Source organism: Osmia lignaria, chromosome 10 (genome assembly GCF_051020975.1).
Source record: "Osmia lignaria lignaria isolate PbOS001 chromosome 10, iyOsmLign1, whole genome shotgun sequence".
Taxonomy (NCBI): Eukaryota; Metazoa; Arthropoda; class Insecta; order Hymenoptera; family Megachilidae; genus Osmia; species Osmia lignaria.
Window position 1 is genome coordinate 6,346,536 of NC_135041.1, and position 23,454 is coordinate 6,369,989.

A 23,454-nucleotide genomic window follows, 5' to 3' on the forward strand; every position below is an offset into this window, starting at 1 on the left:
TGGTTCTTCAAGGTACTCGATGAAAAACGTAACAAAGAGAAACATGAATCGTTAAAATAGCAGAGAAATTTAATGTACAAAAAGTTTCTGTTTTCTTTTTAATCCACCCTTGTCCTGATTTCGGATGAAGTGGAAGAAACATAGAAATCTGTGAAAAGAAAGGGAAAAAAGTTGATCTTTAAACCGCTTTAACGTTACATTTGGAACAATGCTTTCCGCGAGAAGCTTTTTCAAGGACCCTCGGAGTTTGTAAAATAATTACAGCAAACATTTTCGAAGGAACTCACTCGGTGTAGGTTAGAAAAGCAAGGGTTTTGAAGTTTTTTCCGGGACCACGATATAAGGGGTTCGCAGCGTGCTCATAAATCGAAACGCGTCGTAAACTAGTGACCGTGCCGGTTGTCCCAACGTTTACTCGGCTTTCCCGGGAAAAGAGCGCGAGAGCCGTAACAAATTCTCTGCAATTGTAGAGGAAACTTTGCCGTGAGTTGGTAGCAGGTATCAAAGTTCCGGAAGTGTCGCGCGAGAAATCCTTCCGTGTAATTCGTTCGTTCAACTAGCCAGCCCGAAAATAGAACGGCCGGATAACAAGCAGAGAAATCGAGCGAAAAAAACCGAAATATTCGGGACGATACACGCGTTTGGATAAATTTAACAAGAGCAACGAGCGATCTCGATGTATCGTGTACTTTTAATAGGAGTTTTCATCAAACTATTCATGCGAGAATCGATACACAAGTATCACAGACAACGTTTAAATCCTGCTCGAACTAATACCCGCCATTGATGTGTAAAAAAATCCCCGCGTTATTTAACTCGTTTACATTCTTTTTTATTCTCCAAGTTTGTTTTCAGTTAGATTCGATTAAATGAATTTTTTACTCAATACTTTTCGCGTGGTTTCTAGTCGTAACAATACCTTTTTGTTACGTGTTTTACAAAAACATACTTTTCAATTTCAACAGATTAACTCTCTTGTCATAACCCAGATAGCCGAGTACTTTTTTGCTCTGTTCCACTTAAAATTTTTTATATTCCCGGTAAAAAATTAGACCCAGATCCTCGTTATTTGATGAATTCCACGTCGACTTACATTTTTCGAATTAGAAATTAAAAAAAAAAAAGAAGAAAATTAGTTAAGTGTTCACTATGTTTAATATACAATTCACATTTACCACGGGGATTTGGAATAAAACATTTAAGTTAAAATTTACCTAACGAAACGTAACAGGAAACTCTTCACCGCGTTGCTCGTTAAAAAATAAATAAATTGAAAGTGATGGATAATGATAACGCTCCCAGCTACGATAAATGCGAGTTGGAAATCAGATCGACTGTACAACAGAACCGTTCATGAAATTATTAGTATGTTCCTGGCAATTTCTATACCTGATGGAACAGACCTGAAAACGAGATTGAATCTACCGAAGGAAATAAATCTACCTCTGAACAACAGAAATCTCTGGCATACACGGCCAATTACGTTCAGGTACAATTTATAATACAAACGATAACGAAGACAATCTTTCACGATAAACATGACAAATATTGAACTGATACGGATAATTAAATATATTTTCTTTCTTTGCCGGAATAATTTCAAGCTTTTATTTTACTTCATTTGTCTATGCAAATTTTATTTTACTTGCCTAATTGCCACAATCTGAAGATACAGAAAGTTTCATCAGATTAACTTACAAATCACCGCAGTGTCTCTGTTTTCAAGATGAGCTATTTCAAAATTTACTTCACGGTTATTATTGCTTTCTACCTAAAAATAATGCCTATGCGCCAAAGTTGCTTTACATTCAAGTATCGCACGTATTCCCAGTAGATCCTTCAGAATGGAGCTGGGTAACAACTGTCAAGACTCGTAGGTCGTAAATTTGTTAAGATCATAGAATACGCACAGTTTTTCTTATTTGCAATTGTACCTGCTTTCTTGAATTTCTAGAATGACTTCAGCTTCCTCCTCCAAACTAGTCCAATATACATACATATATATTGAAGAAACAGATACAGAACTTTAAATTTCTCAAAGATGAAAGGTTAATTTGAAACTATTTATATGAAAGCTATTAATCCCTGCTCATACAATAAACGATTCGATAAAATGGATCAGTCTTAACCTACGGCTGATCGGTCGGCATCAATCACTCTGTCCGTGAAATCAGTGTGAGATATCAAAGGTGAATCGAAGGATTCACCGTTGAAGGTGCATACGTGCCAGCACGTACGTTCGGCAAGGAACGAGTAACGTGTCCAAGGCACAATAAATATCCCTCTGGAAGCAGCGGGACGTTCAGAGTCCAGGCACCGTTACTGCACATCTGGCGCTGTCGCCATGAATATAACCCCATACCAAACGACTCCACCTCTGCTTCTGCCACCTACTAAACTCACCCTCTTTCTCTAGTTTCCTACCTCGTCTCCTCCTCCTTGCCACGCGAGAAACTTTCACCCTGTTCTGCACGGTGTCCTATGGATCTGATGGTCCTCTACCCTTTTGGCTGTATCCCTCGTCCAGGGATCGGGCAATCAGGAAAATTGCATAAAATCACGACGGAAATGTCTACGAGAAACTGTGCAGTCTAAGAAGAAAAAGATCTTACGACGAGAAAGAAAAGTTGCAAGAAAGAGGAAGATAAAGTGGTCGGATAACGGACGATACACTTGGGGAACAATTTACTTTGGTCCCTCCGGAAGGGTATTGGTAGTTGACAATACGTACGTTCGATTTCACTCTTGCTCGATAAAGAATCCCTAGGGCGAGGGAATATTTTTCTTTCTGCTTGATTACGAGGACGCGTCAACGTCGATTACTGTTACGGTTTACGGAGACACGAGATTGCATTGATCGTCGAATGAAATCGGGCGTGTTGCGACTGTTGATGGAAACCGTGTACATAAACCGTATCGATAAAATAGATACGTTTATTTTAATAAACAAAACATTGGATGGAAAAGGAAACTTGATTAATTAAAAATCTGATATACAAATAATATATAATAGAGATGAAGTTGAATTATCAAGACGGTTGAGGTTTACAACCCCTTCGCTAGGTAAGAGTTCTTTTACCTTCCCTTCCTCTCTTCATTTATTAATTTCTGAGAAACAGCACCCTTGCTGGTTCGTCTCGAGTCTCCTCTCGTAGCTCGGCCGCTTCTTCGCGACGTCGAACCTGTATAGCTAGGTCGTCGTCGCCGTCGCGTCGTTTCGTTCATCCGTTTCTTTTCTACCTACCGTACACCGTCGTCGCAGATTGGCCAGGCAGGCAACCAGCCAACGAACAAGCCGGCCCGGCATCGTTCCTCTTTCATCGTAGCTAAAGTAGGAGAATGACTGACTCCGGCGAAGCCACAAACTAATTACGACCTGGGGCGCCGTCGAGAGTAGAGGCGCCGGTGGCTCACTAGAGATTGTCCGGGCTGCGAGGTGGGACAAGGAAAGACGAGGAGAAAAGCGAGAGACGTAGAACCGAGGACACGTAGAGTAAGTAGATGGTAGGAGATACTGAAAGAGGATGTTGAACCGAGGAAGGATAAGGATTCTCCTGGTATCGTCTGCGTTATCACGAATTTACGTAAACGTATCTAGCCAACTGTAAGTACGTAGCTTGCCTACTCGTGTTAACTATACTCGAGTGGCTGAGTTCCGACGCCTTTCCCGACGTAGGCTTCTTCAGGACACGAGGAACCGTCGGATAAACGCCGGCCTCCGAGCAAAGAAACTATAAGTGGTAGAAATTCAAAAGGGATTTGGATAAAATCTGGACATGTAATCTTTGACACTTTGAAAGCAATGAATCTTTTAATTTTAGATTTTTTTCCTATTAGGAAAAAGGAGAAATGGGAAATGGAAATTCGATGAAAATTTTTTTGGCTGTGTATTAATTAAGCCAGACTGAAATTGAATAAGAATAATTCATACTTCTTCGCTTTATTAGTCCGACCCGTGTTCTCTACCGAGTCTGGTATTTAGCAATATTGCGTAACCTGAGAATGATTGTAGCAATAAGTTTGCTTGCCATCCCCCTGGAAACCATACCGTGCTAATTGTATTTTAACCGGCTCTCTGCTCTCGGTTCTTTCTCCCCTTTCTCTCTCTCTTCCCTTTTTCTCCATCGTTTCCCGACTCTTTCTCTGTCTCAGATTTGTACGCTGCCTTGCGTCCTAATGAACGCGAGATTGTGCGTTTGCGAGAACATTAACGTTGATTTCATTTTATTTCGCGCACGCAGCGACGCGCTTTGTGTACATGCCGGTTTAATTAAAACGGGATATTTATACGTAACCGTATTCAAAATATTACGAGCAAAAACGATGGGAAGCGAAAGCGGGGGAAAAACGAAAAGTCGAGTAAGGTAACCAGACGACTAAGAATCCAGCAGTTGCAAACGGTACGATAAAACTGTAGCAGGGAGGAGGAAAGAAATATAATATTACTCTTTGCCTTAAATCATTATTTGCGATTCGTGAAATGAGCACGGCATCGAACTGCTACCGAGATCACCGTTTACCCTGTACAAACGCTATTTATCACGACGATAGCGGAATATTAAAAGAGAAACGAGCGACAGTGTACACCGATTCGCCATTTTTAATCGTGGAAACGGAAAGAAGATATCGTTTCGATTCCGTTTTCAAGCTGGGCCACACTTTATTTCGCCACGTACACGTAATTGGCGTACTAAAGCGTTTTATCGGCGACCGGTGTCACCGGTGACGCCAATAACTCCAAGTTCCTCTGTAATTTGTATCAGCAACGATGGCATAGTAACGCGGCGTGCGCCGCATACACACATCAATTATACGTGCCGGTGAATTCTGCCGCGAGAGAGTCACCAGCCTGAACATTGGTATGGCTGTGTTCGATAATAACTTCCGGTATAAGCCGCGGCCACGGTGATACGCCGCGCACGAAAATGCCTTCATCGCGACCGATGCGATGACGGGGTAAAGGGTGGTGGTGGTGGCGGCGGCGGCGTTGATGGCGATGGTGGTAGTATCTACCACCGCGTCGACGCAATTAAATCCTCCAGCGCCTAATTGGCTACCTCATCTGGCCTAGGCTTAATTGAACAGTATGGACATAACGATGTAATTACCGCGGCGATTTAGAAATACGTAAACTGAAACGTGCGAGTTGGACAGAGGGTTGAGACTCGTGTCGCGAGCCAGAGAAAAGAGGTCGAAAGGGAAGTTGAAGTGGCAGGGGGAAGAAAGAGGACCAGTGAAAAGGAGATAGCGTGTTAGGGGCCAGACAGAGTCTGGATATATGGCAAAGTAATTAAAGAGCTACTTCGCCATTACAAATATACAGGATGTTGCATAGGTTTTTGTACAAATTTTGCTAGCGTATTCTATGGTTAAAGACGAAATTGAAATATCATATGATCCGCGACAATGTTAATAAGATTCTTACGACCTTTCGGACGGATAATTAGTATCCAGAAGCTGGATATATGCAACAAAAGTTTGGCTGGATATATGCAACATCGCTATCCCTTCCACTTGGGGAGATCTCCCTAGGCGAACCGAGCCGCTCGACGAGGAAACCGTGTAATATGATTTTTAACTTTTTCTTAATGAAACTTTTAATTGGTATCCAGAAGGGTACAGTAGAAGCTGGATATATGCAACAAAAGTTTGGCTGGATATATGCAATATCGCTATCCCCTCCACTTGGGGAGATCTCCCTAGGCGAACCGAGCCGCTCGACGAGGAAACCGTGTAATATGATTTTTAACTTTTTCTTAATGAAACTTTTAATTGGTATCCAGAAGGGTACAGTAGAAGCTGGATATATGCAACAAAAGTTTGGCTGGATATATGCAATATCGCTATCCCCTCCACTTGGGGAGATCTCCCTAGGCGAACCGAGCCGCTCGACGAGGAAACCGTGTAATATGATTTTTAACTTTTTCTTAATGAAACTTTTAATTGGTATCCAGAAGGGTGTACCCTTCTACTGTATAGAAGCTGGATATATGCAACAAAAGTTTGGCTGGATATATGCCACATCGCTATCCCCTCCACTTGGGGAGATCTCCCTAGGCGAACCGAGCCGCTCGACGAGGAAACCGTGTAATATGATTTTTAACGTTTTCTTAATGAAACTTTTACTAACACATTTGTGAGATTTTTCTGATTAAAATGATACCAAACATAAGGCAGGCCGTACACCAAAGATGCATCAAACACGCAACATGCAACACGTCACATGTTGTGTACGAACATAGAATATGTATCGCAACTGAATACAAACGATGTGTACGGACGCAGAATCAACACCTCGACTGGATATATGCAACGTCTGGGTCCCAATGTTTGTTGCATATATCCAGCTTTTACTGTACATGGCTCCAGAAGTATTTTGAGACAGATAGAAAAATTTCTAAGCCCCGTATGCGTCGCCGACTTTCCGGACAAATCCCTGCTATCCACGGGAAGTATACAGAGCTTTCCCGTGGATCTAATAATACAGATGAAGAATGATGAGGGATTAAGATACACAGACTCGCTTTATTCGCGATCATGCAAAGCGGTCGGTTACTTCGAATCAAAGTGAAACGACCAACGTTGCCCCGTCAAAAGCTACTTGATCGATTATGTAAATTTTCAAGGAAGAAGTAGCTCCTCAGACGTCGAGAGTTCGCTCAGTCACGCGCTACCCTGGTCGACTTCTAGCTGAAATTATCAGACCGAACGTCGAGACAAAGTATCTTCGCCTCGGAAAATATAGCTCGTGCCCGATGCTTACGAAATTTCGCAGTAACCCATTTGCTATAGAAATTGCTTTGTAAACACGTGTTTCAGGGAACGAGGTTTCGCGAACGGTGGCGCTGCGATTGCAAATTGCCGATATCGAGCAATATTGCGATAAATGACGAGGCCGCTGATGCTCGGAGAAATCCGATTACGCGATATCACGGGTAATTGCATGCACGATGAATCGATCTTTATTGAAAAAAAAGTACTCTGCAAATTGCGTTACAACGAATGAACGAACGAACGAACGAACGAATGTCGACGTCGTTGCGAAACCACGAGAGAGGGAAATCTTTTTTTTTTTACATGAGTCCCGTGCAAATTGACCGGTGCTAATTGAAACTGGACGATCACGATATCCCGCGAAATTAAATCATCGTACAAAAATCGTTTCGCAACGGTTATTAATTATGTAAAACCGAAATGGTACACGAGAGAAATTAAACAGATACACGTTCAACGTCCGTGTGGAAGACGAATGAAGCACGTTGCCACGTTTCGGCCGGAAATTTGCCGAACTTTGACTGCCGTGACTAAACGGACGGTTAGTAACATGAACCGCGAAAGAGAGAGAGAGCGTAATAGAGCAACAGCTGCTAGGGAAAAAGATGAAAGGTTGAGGGTGTGGAAGGGTGGTCGGATGCGGAAGGGAGGAAGAAAAATGGGATCCAGAGGATCGAGAGGTCACGTGCTACGCTGTCAGAGGGTAAATGCAACCTGGGTCGAACCTTGTCGAGGGATTATCGATACAGCTTTGCAATAAGTGTGTTAACAGCTCCTGGCGATGGACAGCTGGTAATCACTCGACGATCAACTCTTCTTCCTAAACTTTTCTTTCTTCTTCTCTATTGTTTCCTGGTGTTCGAAGAATTGTTTAAGAGATTCGTGGCTGAGATAAATGAATGTTATATTTACGGACATTACGATGGAAAGAACGATATTGATGGTGATAATGATCGTTAAGCTTGGAATTAAAAGTTAACGATGGGATTTCAATAGGATTGAACCGTAACTATTACTTAACATCGCGCTACGTCGTATTAAACGATTATATCTACATCTGATAATCTTTTCAATGTTATTCGTGGAACGTATAAAAGAGATTGATGCTCGAAAAATAAGCGGAAAATTATTTAACAGTCATTTGACTTTATCGAAGAAGATTTATTTCCCATGTTACGTTGGATTACTATTCGCTCCACCTTCTGCAGAGAACAATGAAATGCAAAAGGGAATTAATCAAATTGTATGTGTTGATCCGTGAAATTGTACAAGTTACCTTAGCGGTTAACCTTCTGAAACGGATACTCTAGGGAACATGGACGTTGCATGGTCAAACTGCTGAAACATCGGCGTACAAATCAAATTTGTAACTACCGAATCCATCTTGCTGTTGGCCCCTGCTGTCTTCATTCTTTAGACCAGCTAGAAGATAACTCTTATCGATCAACCTGACAAACGGAAAGAAGATAAAGTTTGGAAGAAAAAGGATACAATCCATAATACAGAAAAACGCGTATATCAATTAGAACATCCTGAAAGTCAGTAATGATCTCAGAAAATTTGATTCAGAAATACTCTACTCTTCGTGAGACATGCGTAAATCTGGAGCAAGTGATAGAGGATGTGCGAATGGAGGGCAGGAGAACTGTGCCGGACCGATCCGTGGCTTAGCGATTTGTCGACGTCTTCGTTGCGGCAAAGATGGAATCGAAGCAACCATCTAGGTTCTTCTATCCTCGCGATATCTCCTCTCCCTCTTGGTCTCTACCCGGAAGGACTTGTATTCCTGTCACGGAAGCGAGGTCGCGAGTATTCCCGACACGGAAGCGAAAGGTAACGATGTCTTTGCGGGAAACGACATCGACGTGATATCACACGTGATTCCATGTAGCTACATGCGGCACACGCTATTGCGCCTCGTTTCCTTTTGCACCTCCACCCTCTTCCGTTCGATACAATTTCTCGCTCTTAACGAGCAGGTTAATAAATAAATAAGCCCTCTATTTTTTTGTCGATAAGACACTTCGTTCACGGAGCAAGCTATTTGGTACGCTTGCTGGGTAACCTTGTCGAGTTTGCCGATATAAATGGTACAACTACATTAGCGTTCGGACAGAGACAGAAGGAAGAGCATTATTTAGAGCTCGAGGGAAGAGACGTCGTTTTTTATTCTTCAAAGAGAAACTACACGTTTCGAAGTAGTTTTAATATTTCTTAACTCTTTTAACAAAGTGTATGTTAAATCAAAGATTTTATACCGTATAAAAGGAGCAAAGACATTATTCAGGGAGCTGAGTAATAATTAGGCGGGTGGAGGATGGTGTGAGGCTACGTCAGCGCCGTTTGGCCCAGTTCCTTTTCGTCCAGGATCGATGTCCAAGCGACCGTACGAAAAGGACGAGTTTAAAACGTGACCACTTGGCCGTCAAGCGATCACGTCCCGCGGAATCAACGTTTTCCTTCTCTTCTGTGCTTTTTTCTCGCCCGCAGGAAAACGGTAAACAACGGACAGAGCCAAACGATGGACGAGGCTCGATACCGATGGTCGATCGAAGAACCTCGACGATTGATATTTTCATCGACAAGGCTTGGTATCGGTGTCGAGGAAACAACGGATTTGCTCGATCGTTCCGAGTTATTTTATCTCTTGCTCCGATGCTCGTGTCAACCGTATGGTTGTTTCGACGATGCCCGAAGGCACGGTCATATTTTATTGGTAATTCAACCGGTTGACGTTGACAGGTTGCTGCTGGTCGCACGGTCGATTCGATTTTCGAAAAAAAAAAAGAAGAAAAAATTTTTTTTATTGTGTGCCGTAGAGGTCGTCGGCAGAAGACAATCTGGCGTACTCGATAATTAATGGGCCGTTTTGAGCGAGTTAGAGATAGCAACGAGAACAACGGTGTCCCGTGAACCGTGGGAACGCATTTTAACGGCCCGTTAACAAAGCACCGGTAGAATGAATTTTTTCGTCGCGGCAATCTTTCATCTCCTCTTATCGCTGCGAGCAGCCAATTTCATTTGGCGGTCGAGTAACCGGCGACCAAGGAAATTTCGACGTGACTTATTTTGTTTGATTGCCACCACTTTGCTGTTCCTTACTTTGCACCTGTCGCGAACGGCCGCGCCAACGTGTGCTCCCTGAGCATGTAATTATCGCTCGACCGTGTATACAACCATGAGGTTGTTTTAATGGTTCATAAAGTATTCAAAAGCAGACTCGCGATTTGCCCGGGTGTATATACGTACGCGTGTTTACCACCAGAGGAGAAAAAATATATACACGGTTCCTCTCTGGTACGGAAAATTAAACGAACGATAAATCAAGCCACCCGATAAAACGTAATAAAAAGCAAAGAGAGGAGCGAAAACCATTAAATAACGAGTAGGAGTACGGGGCGGAGGATTATTTATGCAAACGTACGTACAGTCACAATGTTCTGTATTCTGTTTTCGGTTACACGTTCACTTGCTCGCTTTTGCTTTCTTTCGATATCACTCCCCTATTTGATTCCCAATAGGATGTTTCTTTTTTTTTCACCACGAAACGTCTTTTCACAATGTTTTTCTTACACCTTAATACCTTTTTATTTCGCGCGGTTAATATTTCCCTGCTTGACACGTTAAAATTTTCCCACGCAACGCGGTGAATATCTCCTTATCCGACGCGATTACAATTTTCTTTCATTACGGACCAATAACTCGGAGCAACAATCTGAAGCAGTAGATTAACAATTTAATCCTTAATAGTCTTAATAAGCCGTATTATCGCGTGTCGTGTCGGGCAAGACTGTTTCTACTGTAGCAGTAAACGTGTTAACGACGCGATAAAAAGTCGGCCTTGCAATCGGTGCTACGGATTCGACGCGGTTCAAATGTTAGATTAAACATCTGACAAGTTCTGTAAGAAATCCGGTCTTGAAAACGATAAATAAAAAAAGTTTTAATACCGCTTTAGTGGCTTCTTGAAACGAGCTCCGGTCGAGGATGTTCGGTAATTTGTGGATAATGACTTTTACTCTCTGTTTAACGGTAGTTTCGTTCGCACGAGTTTTCCACGACTCCATCTCGTAACTCCCTGCTAAATGATCGGAAAAACGTCATTAATTGACGCGCCCTTGTTTTTTCCACGTGACCTGGCGATCTCGTCAAACTTTTCCCTCTTTTTCTTTCTTTTTCATTAATACCCAGCGATCTTGAATATAAGTTTTCTTTCTTAAACGATAGAAACAGTAAAATATGGGATGAAGCATGTTCGTAATTTTCCTTGAAATTTCTCTGACAACGACGGAGAATAAAAATAGCGAATTTCAGTGAAAAGAGAAACTGGAATGCCGCGTTTATATTCAACGTAGCAATGCGAAACTATTTTTTACAAGTGTAATAAGCAACGACCGAAGCGGAAGCTCGACTCGTGTTGCTCCTTTTTCTCTGGCCTTACCGGAAGGAGGTAAATCGCGATGCGACGTTATCTAACGATTTCATCGGGACGATATTAACGGTTTGCTTCATTTGCATACCACGAAACGGGGGAAGAATAGAGAAGGTAGCCTGATAAAAATCATCGTTGACCGTGGAGATGAAATAAAGCATGTCATAATGCTTTAATAAACGTCACGTGATAGCGGGACAACCTTATGGGCCATGCACAATGAAACGCTCGGTAATAATCCACTGTCGCGCGGATAAGGATCGTTGGCCGGTTGAGAAGACAACATTTCAGCGATTTTCGTGTCAGAATCCACGTCGATACAAACAACCCCGATAAAAGCGTAGGAAGGAACGGTGCGAAAAACAGTGAATAATTTGTCGCTTATTACGTGCCTTCGTCACGCAATTATCCCTCGGAATTTTATAGCAGAGAGATTACTAGTTCGATAATAAAAGTGGCATGAAATGAGCTATCGGGCCCTTCAGGTCAGAAATTTAAAATGAAGGTGGTAACTGGTGATAATGTCATTGCTATCCTTCGCTCAGTTCAATATACAAAGATAATTTCCATAAAAATGAGGAAAAAAATGAGAAAATACAATAGAAAATTAGAAGAAGAAAAGAAAAATAATTATGAATAAATCATCTGTTTGAAAGTAAATAAATTGTTGAATGGAGGCGAGAGTATCTCGTATTTAATTTCCATTCGAATCCATCGAGCTCGGATAAGTTTAACCATATTGATCGGCCTGGTTGCTGAACGAGAAGGCAAACAGTGAAGCACGATAACATCGGTACCGGAAACCTCCGCGGTTGATAGATATCATGCGGAAGCTACGCAGTCTCGAAAATTTGCAGGCTGCCTTCTAGAAGCACGCAGACGCAAACAAACATATTTCCACCTTTAATACAGAGAAAATTAACAGGATACGTATTTTGAAACACTGCAAATTTTCATAATTTTCCCAACCATGTTTCACAAGATAATCCTCCATATTTTTCACTGCTCCTACCTTATTCTCCACTGAATTTCAACGAAACGTTTCTCCTCACTTTTGACGCCCGTATTCGTCATGAACCATTAATCTAGCAAATGAGGTATGGCGCGCTATAATAATTATGATCATTCAGCATTTGTTAATTGCCATTTTTTCCATTTTTTTTCCAATTTACCGGTGACCTCTGATGACATGCAACGCATTGATTATATTTATTTATATCAAATTCCTGTGCAAATTTTCCTTCGTACTTCAGACGGCTACTATTTACATTTCTTCGACCTGTTTATCAGAACTCTTTCTGTACATTTACCTTTGCGAATTTCGAGCGATATTGAGAGAGCTTTCAGATCGTGGCATAAATAACCGAAATTCACATCGACGTCATACTCGATGCTATTACAAAAAAAAAAATGGAAAAAAAATGATACGAGCACGAATGTACGCGAGGTTGACGTTGTCGTTGCACTAGCGAAACTCATTAACCGACAGTTTCGGATGGATATGGGTCAAATGGCCGTTGGTTTCATCATTCGTGTCTCATTTACCATAGAAGGCAGGAAGAAAAATTGAGCTAACGGGGAAAAAATCAACGATGGTCGTTAGCGAACTCGATAAGATTATTTTTATTGCCTCGAATGTAATCGGTCGAACGATTTGCATGGCTCTGAAAGAATGCTTCGCAAAACAATTTTTTACGAGGTAAACGTTCCTCTGCGATGTTGCAATCCCAAAGGAGAATAAAGTAAAATTGATTTTAAAAAGTTAGGTTTTACGAGTGAGAAGATAACGAATCTTTGTTTGGATCAAAGTAGAAGATAAAACGATTCTTCGTGATCCATACTGGATATGGTTTATCCATCTAAGTATTTAATGATGTGAACCAGAATTTGACAATAGCAGATGCATGATACAGAGCATTGAAGTTGAAACATTAAGCGACCAGTGATCAATGCAGCGATTACCAGGTCAATTAAGTAAACGAGAACGCGTCGCGCTCGATAATAAACAAGCATTCAGTATATCGAAGCGGAGAATTAACATTGTACCAGCTTGTGGAACTGTAAAACAGACTATAAACTTACAGTTAGAGCTGGGTAATGTCTTTTAAACCCAGGAGGAAAGCTTTCTTGTTGAGCTTCCTTCAACAGTAGAAATAACGATATTAATTAGTACAGCAAAATGAATTAATAAAATTAAGGATTAAGTTTCTGAATTGAATATTTCAGCAACATAATATCGATAAAATTCAGAATCTTTCCACCTTCGTTTTTAAACATTTTTTAATAGCGAAATGACTTGAAATTATTAGTTAGCTTTAGAATGCACGCGAGTTCTCCTCCAGCTATTAACTCCTAGAGTAAACCTTTATCAAACAACCATAATGTAGAGTACAAGCAAATAGCACAATACATAGGAAAATATACTAGGTGGACCGAATAAAGTAGCATAAACGATTTTCTTTGAAACGAATGCAAATATCAACATATATAGAAGACCATTAAAGGTGATCATTTCATTAAAAAAGAAAAAAATAAGGGGTGTTTATTATAATTTTGAAGGAAATAAAATTGATACCATTTTAGTTAGACCACCCTGTATGAAGAGGGAGAAAATTGTTAACGTCGATAACGAGAAAATGCACCCTGATTAACGGTAGTTTATTAACATGTTGAAAATAGCTCAGAACGACATGCAAGCTTAATGCTAGACTAGACCGTTCAGAAAAAAATCGATTAACTACATCTTGGATCTGAAAGATGAGGGGAGTACCGTTCCGTGGACTGATACACGAAGTTATCGATTTTTCTTCTCGTGTAGAATGCTTATCGATCAAATTGTTCTTCGTTCTGTAAATCGTATCCTTGGTCGTTTGGATCGACTTTCGTGCAACGCTTCCATTTGCCGCATTATTTTCAATTGGTCTCTTCGTACGCGAAATTACGTCTCTTCGCAACCCACCATAGAAAACGGTTGCTTTCGACAATTTCGTTGGCTGTTCATTATTCAATCGTTCGAGCGTGACGTGCTGAACTACTGCAAACGTACAGATAGTTGCCATTTTCAGTTTTAACGAACGGGAGTTACTAACGAATAGCATTCTGTTCATTTGTTTCTTGCTTTTGTACGTCTCGTTTTATCGTCCTTCGATAAGTTAACTAATTAGGTTAGTTCATTACTGTAGGTATGATGTTACAGGGAGTCTAATGAAATCATCGATAACTCAAGCATCGTTCAGTACGTTAATCTAGGAAGATTGTATCAATCGATTTTTGGTGAGAATGGGATGTAAACAGGACGTCGGCAATACCATTACTTCAGAGATCAATCAAGAGATTATCCAATCGAGGAAGCATCATCGGTAAAACCGATACCACTGAATAGGCTAGAAACCATTGCTTCAAACCATTGGGACATCATACATTTGATAGCAGAGGATTTCCATCATCATCGTGAAGTCCCTATTTCCCGCAAGTTCTCTACCTAACCATCGAGATCTATTCAAATAGATCACGTTTCCTAGCATTGAACATCACTTCATCTAAAGCAGATAGTCTGGCAGAAAGTCTTATTGACGAGTCCATATCTGTACGATCCCTTCGTTTCATTTTATCGCTTCGTGGTTATTCACCTTCTTCTTTATTTGACACAGTCTCCGTGCGTGTTTAAACACCTTTCAGCGTAATATATTTTTGTCGCCACGGTAACGAAATAACAGGAGGCCGTGTGCTTTTGTTATATCCGCTTCACGTCCTTCCTTCCGCCCGATTTTCCTTCGTTTAATGGTCAGGATTTATAGTTATTGTCGATTTAGCGACACGTACGATTAGTGAATCGCCCCGATCGCAGGTCAACAGGGAAAATGAAAGTGTAGCGGAGCGAAAAAAATAGATGGCGAAGCAGTTATCTGGTGACCTAAGAAAGAAAACAATATAAAGGAAAAAACGTATTTATCGTGGATAGATTCACGGGTGATTTCTCGAGTCACGACCTTACACGGGGTAAATTGAACAGAACTGAAAAGCATAGAATTTCATAATGGTGATGAAAATTGTTTAACGAGGAGGTCGAGTACTGCCAACTCAAAATGTATTTCAGTTATGACCATAAACATCAATTATATACTGAAGTATCCAGGATCAACATTGAAACTTACGAAGAGCTACTTGACAATATATTGATGGCACACATCCAATACTCCGGTATTAACGTAGCTTTTATTTTGCGAATAATGAAAGACTGTTGACCTGTATAACGTTAACCTCGTTAATTAGTTCACAGTTTAATATTGAATAATTCTCTAATTTAAAGCACTTCTGTTATCTGTTTAGAAATTATTGTTGCAATCTGTTAATCGAGCCCAATAGATATCGAATTTCAATTCACACTTGGCAATTTAACACCAGCACAACCCCTATAGGGGTTGTTTTCACACTTTCTACGGTTTATCTTATAATATTTCAGTGACGGTATCATTTTCAATGATCTCAAAATATTCCTTGCATTCGCTGGAAGTTGGTCGAAAAAGATTTTTCACTTTCAGACACTCGATCCTTTCTGTTTTCTCTCAAACGTTCCTCGCTCACATCCGGAAGCATGGAACTCGGTAAGAATCATTCTTCAGTCACACTTTATAACCTGTCCATTCTCTCGTTTCTTTTATAAAATATACCCACACCGACGTTACACCAACAAATATCAGTATCCTATAAGCATTCTCTTGGTCCACGAGCAGCGAGGTGTTAATATCAGCTTGCTATTCTTCGCAGCCAGCTTCTAAGATAAGAGGATTGCAGCGATATTCTTGATGCAGGCTAGCACGTAGGCGAATGCGATCGTAGTAGCGTTTATTACCGCAATAAATAGCATTATTAAGAATGACACGCGAAAAGTTTTGTCTATTCGAGACGGTGGCCGACCGACCGGTCGATGTCGAGTTCTGGCAAACTCGTGCAGACGTTAACGCTTTCATTGCGATATAGAACATGTACACGTCAGCATTATAGTTTCTTTTCAGAAATATCAGCTTGAATATTAATTTTGATCATTTTTGCACTATAGAAAAATTCTTGAAAAAATTGTCGCAGTGACCGAGTTAAAGTAGCACCGATTTTCCTACAAAATATCGTGAAACCTAGCATGATGTACCACGGCTCTGTTGCCAGATTAGCCGATTTATGGAGACTCTGGTGACCAGTCTCCAGCACCTCGAACTTCCTCCGATATCGGCCAAATATCGTCGTTGACCGAGTCGACTCGTAATTCACGAGTTTTCGAACCGTGGCCATGGAAAGGTATTCGTTATCGATCCACGTCTCTTTATTTAATTTGATTCATACGCGTGACAATCGACTGGAACGTTTCCTGGCTATACACCTTTGTTTAATTTTGAACGCTATCGTCATTTGCACGTTATATTTGCATACTTTGACGTATCTTTGGTGAATAAACATTAGTAGTCTAGGAATAACAAGTGATGTTCTCCAGACACCTTAAACGAGTCCTAACAAACCTCCCCTTGATGACTCAGGGTTGTTTGTAGAAAACTTTAACTCACTGTAAATATTCAATTATGATGTAATTAGTCGTTCAACTAACAGAATCATCGTTGCTTTAGCAACCAGGTGAAAAACCTTGATTTTAAAATAGAACTTGTAATATTCAATCGCAGTCTTCGCTTTAATTTTCGATTATCATATGGTCAGCCTTTCGATCATCTCCCCTGTGGAATTACTTGGATATGCGCATCGCAAAATACGCAAATCGTTCGAAGTTGGCGAATTCGGCCAATTGCAGCGGTCAATTTTGAACGATCTTAATCTGAAGCCGCGATTGAAATTCATGAAGCATAATCGCCGGAGAAATTTCTACGAACGGATTTGCCCGCGCTTCGCGATCCTCCATGCGCATACATTCTCCTGCTTTATTGTTTAAAACATTGATCAGTGGTCCCCCTCTCCCGGGGCAATTACCGACGTGTCGCTACACCGGCATTATTCTTCCAGCGGAATTAGTTCTGAATACACCGTCGGTGCTTTCGTTATTCCATGAAAATCGATGACCGTTTGAACGATACGATTGTTTCCAACCGCGAACAAATAAACGTGTCCCATCGTAAATCCTATTTCTCAAGATCAATTTCATGGCTTGTAAAGTTCACTATTTTTTTCCCATTAAGTTTAACAACCTTTCCCTTTTGATCATACTGCCGATCTATATTCGAGTATTAATTACACTTACTTTTCAATTCATGTAGGTAGTTACGAAAGAAGTAACTTTGATAGTTTGATGAATTCGTACTTTTATCAAAGTTTCCACTTTACATCTGGTCGTATTTGAAACTCTTACATAATTTCTTGGACGATGAAACTTTCCCGGAGGCGTTCTTGTATGCAAGCAGTTGGCTGCTTAATTATGGCACACCTAGTTGCGAAAACAATCGTAAAGGGCTGACGTGCCACTAGGAAAATGTTAACCTCTCTAAAATGGGGACTATTTTAAAATAGTCATTGTAAACTTACAAAATTCAGTTTTAAATCGAGACTACTTGCAATTAAAGTACCAAGAATCGATCAGAAATTCGAAGCGTCTGTCCGTAAAGTCGTGACCATAACGAAACGGAATTTGATGGCGTTGCAACGCAAACAGAAACGAACGCAAACATCGTGTGCTTTCGAGTCTGCTGCAAGCACGTGCGTCCTCGTGAAAAAATAAAAGCTGTCCAACCGTGTTACTTATACTTCCGCGTGTACGATAACGCGAGGTTTTGATAAGCTCCCGTACGCCGCATTGGACACGCGTCTCAACGTTTATCTCTGGCGTAGAAATTTCCCTCGCTAACATAATCCCCTTTTCCCCGGTTTGTCCGCTATTTATTCCTTACAAACCTCGTCGTTTTCCAGCCACCTCTTACTTCAACCCTTTCCTCTTCTTTTTCCCTCGTTTCCTTCGACGAGCACGCGAACCAACCCCCGTAGCGTACGTGCCGTTTATTGTGAATTGTGGAACATTAGTGGAATTGATGTTTAATTAATTCCGTTGATATGATAGCGTATTATGAAAAATTCTAATGGCACCTTAACGTTAGCTCGCTATTTTCTCTCGCATAGGGTTCGTGTGCTGGATACTGTTTTCTCGTTGTTTTACGTAATTGATAGATTTCAAGCTGATAAATCGGTTGACCTGAATTCCTCTTTTCGCGAAGGAGAGAAAGAGGTTGTGCGATCTCTTGCTTGACACTGTCAAAGAAAGGAGGCCAAATGAGGCTGTTCCGAGATACCGCCTCTTATTCGGATTCCATTGATCTGTCGATGGAAGCGTTATTCGGGCCAGAGGGCTTCTTGAAAGAGGCAACAACGGTTCACCTGTTATTCTACGGAATATTTTCCGCGGTTAATTAATATCTTGCGAAAGTTCCATTAAAAATTGTATCGTACGGCTTATAAACCCTTCTTCGGGTTACGGGGATAGCCTGTTACCTCATTACATAAATGTTGCTCAGAATGATTGACTCATTCAAGAGCCGAAGCATCTAGAATTCTGCCAGGTAATTATAAAGAACCATCTGATCTATAACGTTTAATACAGAGGGTTTTGAAGTTGTAAAACTAGCAATTGTAGACTGCGAACTTTAACACGTTGAAAATTACTTTTAGACTTCTAAGACTCGACACGAACGATTTTGAACTTGTAGAACACGTAAGCGCACGATATCGAACTAGTAGAACACGAAGAGAAGCTTGTTTGACAGAGCGAAGTTGAAGATGATCTCGTACCCTGACGATTTAAGCTTTAGATCAATGATCAGATTATATCTAACAGGGAATATTCCGCGACAGCTTCTCAGCATAGGATAATTGAAATCTATTTTACAAAGGTAGGCACTTTTTTGATGCAATTAACATTAAGTGCAAAGTTGTGTAGTTTTATCGTTGATAAAACAGTGAAAATTTAATCGTTCAATCTGCTGCTTCATTGTATTTAGAATTTTCTTCTATTTATTTTGCAATTAACAAAAGGAATGAAAATAATTAACAAAAAGAGGAGAGGTATTGTTTTAAATAATAATAACGGAAAATAACAAACTGAAGCGTGGGTGGCATTTTTATGATATTCGAACCTTTTTCTCCATTATTTTTTATTATTTAACCAAATGAAAATCGCGATGCGCGAGAGTGACGGCCTCCGCGGTAATCCACGTGTTAACCGCACAGTTCTATTACGGAGAAACAAACTACAAAATGAAATTCCATATAGAATATTAAAATTCTATCCCTCCCCCAAACTGGTTGACTGATTTCGTCTGAAAGCAATGCTTCGTTCTCATCGAATCGAAAGCAGCAATAGAATGAAAGAAGCAATCGTGTTATCTCGTGGCATAAAATTCAGTGAGACGAGGGTTAAGTTCTCATTTCCTTTAAGAGTATTTTCGCGGGTTCGGCAGAGTAAATCCAGCCGCGAGGAGATAATGAAGAAATCGTGGTCGTAATTATCGTGGCAGGTGATCGAGGTGGAATTTACGATGCTCGTCGGCGTCGAAAATCGTCGATAATGTTAAGTCGAGGATGAGACACGCCAACCGCGATTAAATAACCCACCGCGGCTCTATCATGAAACGTTCCCCGTCGAGTTGCTCGTCGAGTTCTTCGTTTCAGTCGACCATGCCGGTATTTATGAACGATGCCTCCACTTTCGTCGTTGAAACGATCCAACGTTATAACGAGTTTTCAAAATGGTCGCTTCAGCTTTCGGGAAGCAAAAGGGGACACGGAACCGAAGGCTATTCGAGGGAAAAGTTTCGGCGAAAGGCTTTCACGTGCACACGGTGTTCCTGTTGGCGACGTAGGAATTTCTGGCCCGAATATACCGCCTCTCTTTCTCTTTCTCACTTTGAGAAACACCCTTTATACTCGTTCTCCACTTTCAACGAAAGTCGCTCGCGACTAAACTGACTGGAAGATGGTTGCGTCAAAGAGAATAAGCGTTGATTTTACGCCCGGTCGCTTCCCCGACACGCTCAACGACCCTGCGTCTCTCCTCTTGATGGCGAATAATTTCAAATGTTTACGCGAGACCCTTGGGTATCGAGGCACCGATACGTTCTCCAGCAACACGTATCCGACCATGTGCGTGACCGACGATGACGGCGAACCCTGGTAATGGACACTGTGCCAGTAAATATTGCTTTACAATACACTTGGGTCGCGCCTCGCACCACCTGCCGATTGCTGCCAACGAATCGACCCGGGGATTCGCACTTTTTTATCGAGAAATTGTGTTTCAGTTCACGCGTGGACGTGTGTACACGATCGATGACAGAATTACAGTTTATTTAACGAGATCAATCAGTCGAATCGCTCGGAAATGAACTATTCTTTTAAGACTCGCGATAAACGTTTGAAAATTATTGTCATTGAAAAATGAAATTCCACTATATATAAATTTGGAAAATTCCGCTACATGGAGCTGATTGCATAGTACAGTTGGTTTCACCGTGATGTTTGTGTAAAACGCGATAAGAAGGATCAAAAGAATCAGTGTATAGGTCGGTTCAAGTATTGATCTGCCTTCGGTCAACGCACATCTATTAAATTCGATTCAAGGAGCCATTGTTGCCGTGATACTTTGATCCGCATTGGAAACATACATCATACATGAACGTGAAGAATGCTTATTCCCCTTCTTAAGTAAAATACGAGGTTCAATGTTACTAACTTCCCCAAGAAGAATTTCAACCTTTATTTCTGATATACATGAACTTCCAAAACCATTAATAACTAATAATTTATCGTATCCTTTGTAATGAAACTCTCAATAATATTTTATATTTCACGTCATCGTATGAAATTCAATATGCTTACTTTGCAATAAACTTCCAGATTTCAAGGGATGTTTCCCCCAAAATTCCTACCCATTTTTGTTCCAACGTATCTGTTGCTCTTTCCCTGTCAGCCGATCTACGCAAAAATTTTAGCAAGAAAAGAGTTTCTACTTATTCTCCCCTTCGAAAGATATTTCAGGTTGATCCAGGCAGTTTCAAAGAAAAGTGGCTGATCGATGAATTCGAGTCTACGGCTACGTCGTGCGGCGGACCTCGTCTTTTCCAGCTCTGGAGAAAACTTAAGGCAAGACGACATCGGCCAAAATTTACGACCCTGTGAATCGCGCAACCGAGAAGACTTATCCGCTCTCTAATCCCCTCCAGCCCCTTCGAATGGATGGCTAAAGGTAGAGTGAAACTTTTATGATTTTCTATGGATTCTGATTAAATTTCGTCGAGCATTCGACTTGAATTTTATACCTGGGAAAGATAGCAAACAATGGGGGCTATCGTGGAATTCATTTTCATATTATCATTGATTCGATACTGCAGACTTTTTAATTCTCTTCGATCTTCTTGTTCTCGAAGATTATAGGAATGCATCTATTGCATCTTTCCTTCAGAATTGCAACAAACCGGTCGTAATAAATCAATGCGAACTATCGATGCGAAACATTCCAGAAATGTTTGCCAGAGTTGTGTATTTTTTTTTCTTTTTTTTTTATGTTCCGCGATCGTTGCAACTTCGATGAAATTTATTATCTTGCAGGTTATAGCGGGCGAAAGTTTTACCAGTTTTTCACTTATGCAAATACGTAGCAGGTGTTCAAAGATTCTTTTACTGCCTGCATACCGGGCATATCTCACATTTCATGAATTTTCCTCTAAATTCGTGTTTGCGTTGTGTAGCAAGCTTTTTATACTCTCCGCCAAACGAAGCCGCAATTTTAACGTTTGCTTCATTCGGCTACGTTGCTTTTTAACGTAATCCTTTTTGTCTGGAGAAACGTGCAATTACGATCGCGATCCAGGCGACTAACGTTGCTTGCAAACATTTCGCTTACTCTTTTTTAAGGAATCGATTTTTCCTCGAAATAAAATTCAAATGATCGACAATTTTCTAGTGGGAATTAACGCGTATTATGTGCTCTAACAAGGAGGAATAGAGGAGCAAGTAGAATTTCAGAGTTTAGTTTAGTCGCAATTATTTACTCGTTCATCATGGATCATCAAAAGCAGGTTAAATGGTTCCAGAGCGGAAAAGTGTTCGCTGAAACGGAAACAGAGTCGCAGCGAGCAGAAGTGAAATATTTTCAAAGGCACGGTTGCCGTTAGGTGTTGCAGTGAAAATGTCGTGAACTCGCATCAGGGCAAACAGTAATTGTTCTCGCGCTAAAAGAGGGCACACCGGCAACGAAGCCTTTTACCAAGCACTTGCATCGCATTTGCATCGCAGACGAAGATGTTACTGAATCTTAGCTGAATATCGTTAGAAACGACACGATTGCCGGCACGATAAAGCACGGCCCTGTTATCGATCCACCAGCGATCCTTCTGGGTTAAAAATATCTACTTCTCCTTTCGACTCTAACAATTGAGCAATAATCGATATCCTATGTTCCTGCTAATGTTTATTCTTTCCTCCTTGTCGAATTATGTGATAAAATCTTGATCATCGATCTCTGATAATGACTAGCAACACCTCATAACGCCATTAGCAAGTCGATTACTAATGCCCACTAATGACCCTCTACAGTAATCAGTGTGTTAATCAATCAAACATTACGACCATTGCCATTTATAAGGCGAACGTTGCTACTAATTAATCCATCCTCGTATACCATTCGGTTGATATCATTGCTTTTAAATAATTTAGAGATCTCGTATCGATTGTTACAAAATAACAGTGTATCAATATTTCAAATTCCTCTACACCAAAAACTTATAAAACTTATAATCATTCGGCGCCCCTAACTCCGTTTGGATTATAAAGTTCCATAAAAGCAAGAAGACGTTAAACCATCAGCTCGAGGTTGGAAGAATGAAAAATCCGAACGATGACGGATGAAATATTAAATTGTATGCAACTATTATCTCCATCGGGCGAGATTATACCGAGTTTCCCCGCCTATTCGCTGCAACTAAAAGACTAAAAGCGTTAAGTAGATTATCTTCACGCGAGAAAAGGTTCGAATGGATAACCGACAAAAGAGAAGAAAACGTGTTACTTCTATAAAAAAGAGAAATAGAGAGAGAGAGAGGAGGAAAAAATGGTGAAAAACGATGCTGTCCATATTGATCGTTTCGGCACGTGTTCTCGTTGCTTGTGCATTATCGAGAATTCAATTTTCTTCGCCGTTTCGAGCTTCTTAAAACGATCGAAACCGTCTTGGAATTTTCATCCATTTAACGCGATCCTCGTGGAAACGG

The 23,454-nt window shown here is 40.8% G+C and overlaps 1 protein-coding gene across 1 annotated transcript in view; it reads left to right on the forward strand.

The window, feature by feature from the left end:
* The window catches only part of LOC117611758 (neurotrimin), an 85,021-nt gene that overhangs the window by 15,390 nt on the left and 46,177 nt on the right, over positions 1-23,454 (forward strand). The window contains exon 3 of the mRNA XM_076690601.1: positions 21,215-21,431. Within this exon, the coding sequence (XP_076546716.1) occupies positions 21,422-21,431 (10 nt within the window). The 5' untranslated portion in view covers positions 21,215-21,421. The remainder of the gene's footprint in view (positions 1-21,214; positions 21,432-23,454) is intronic.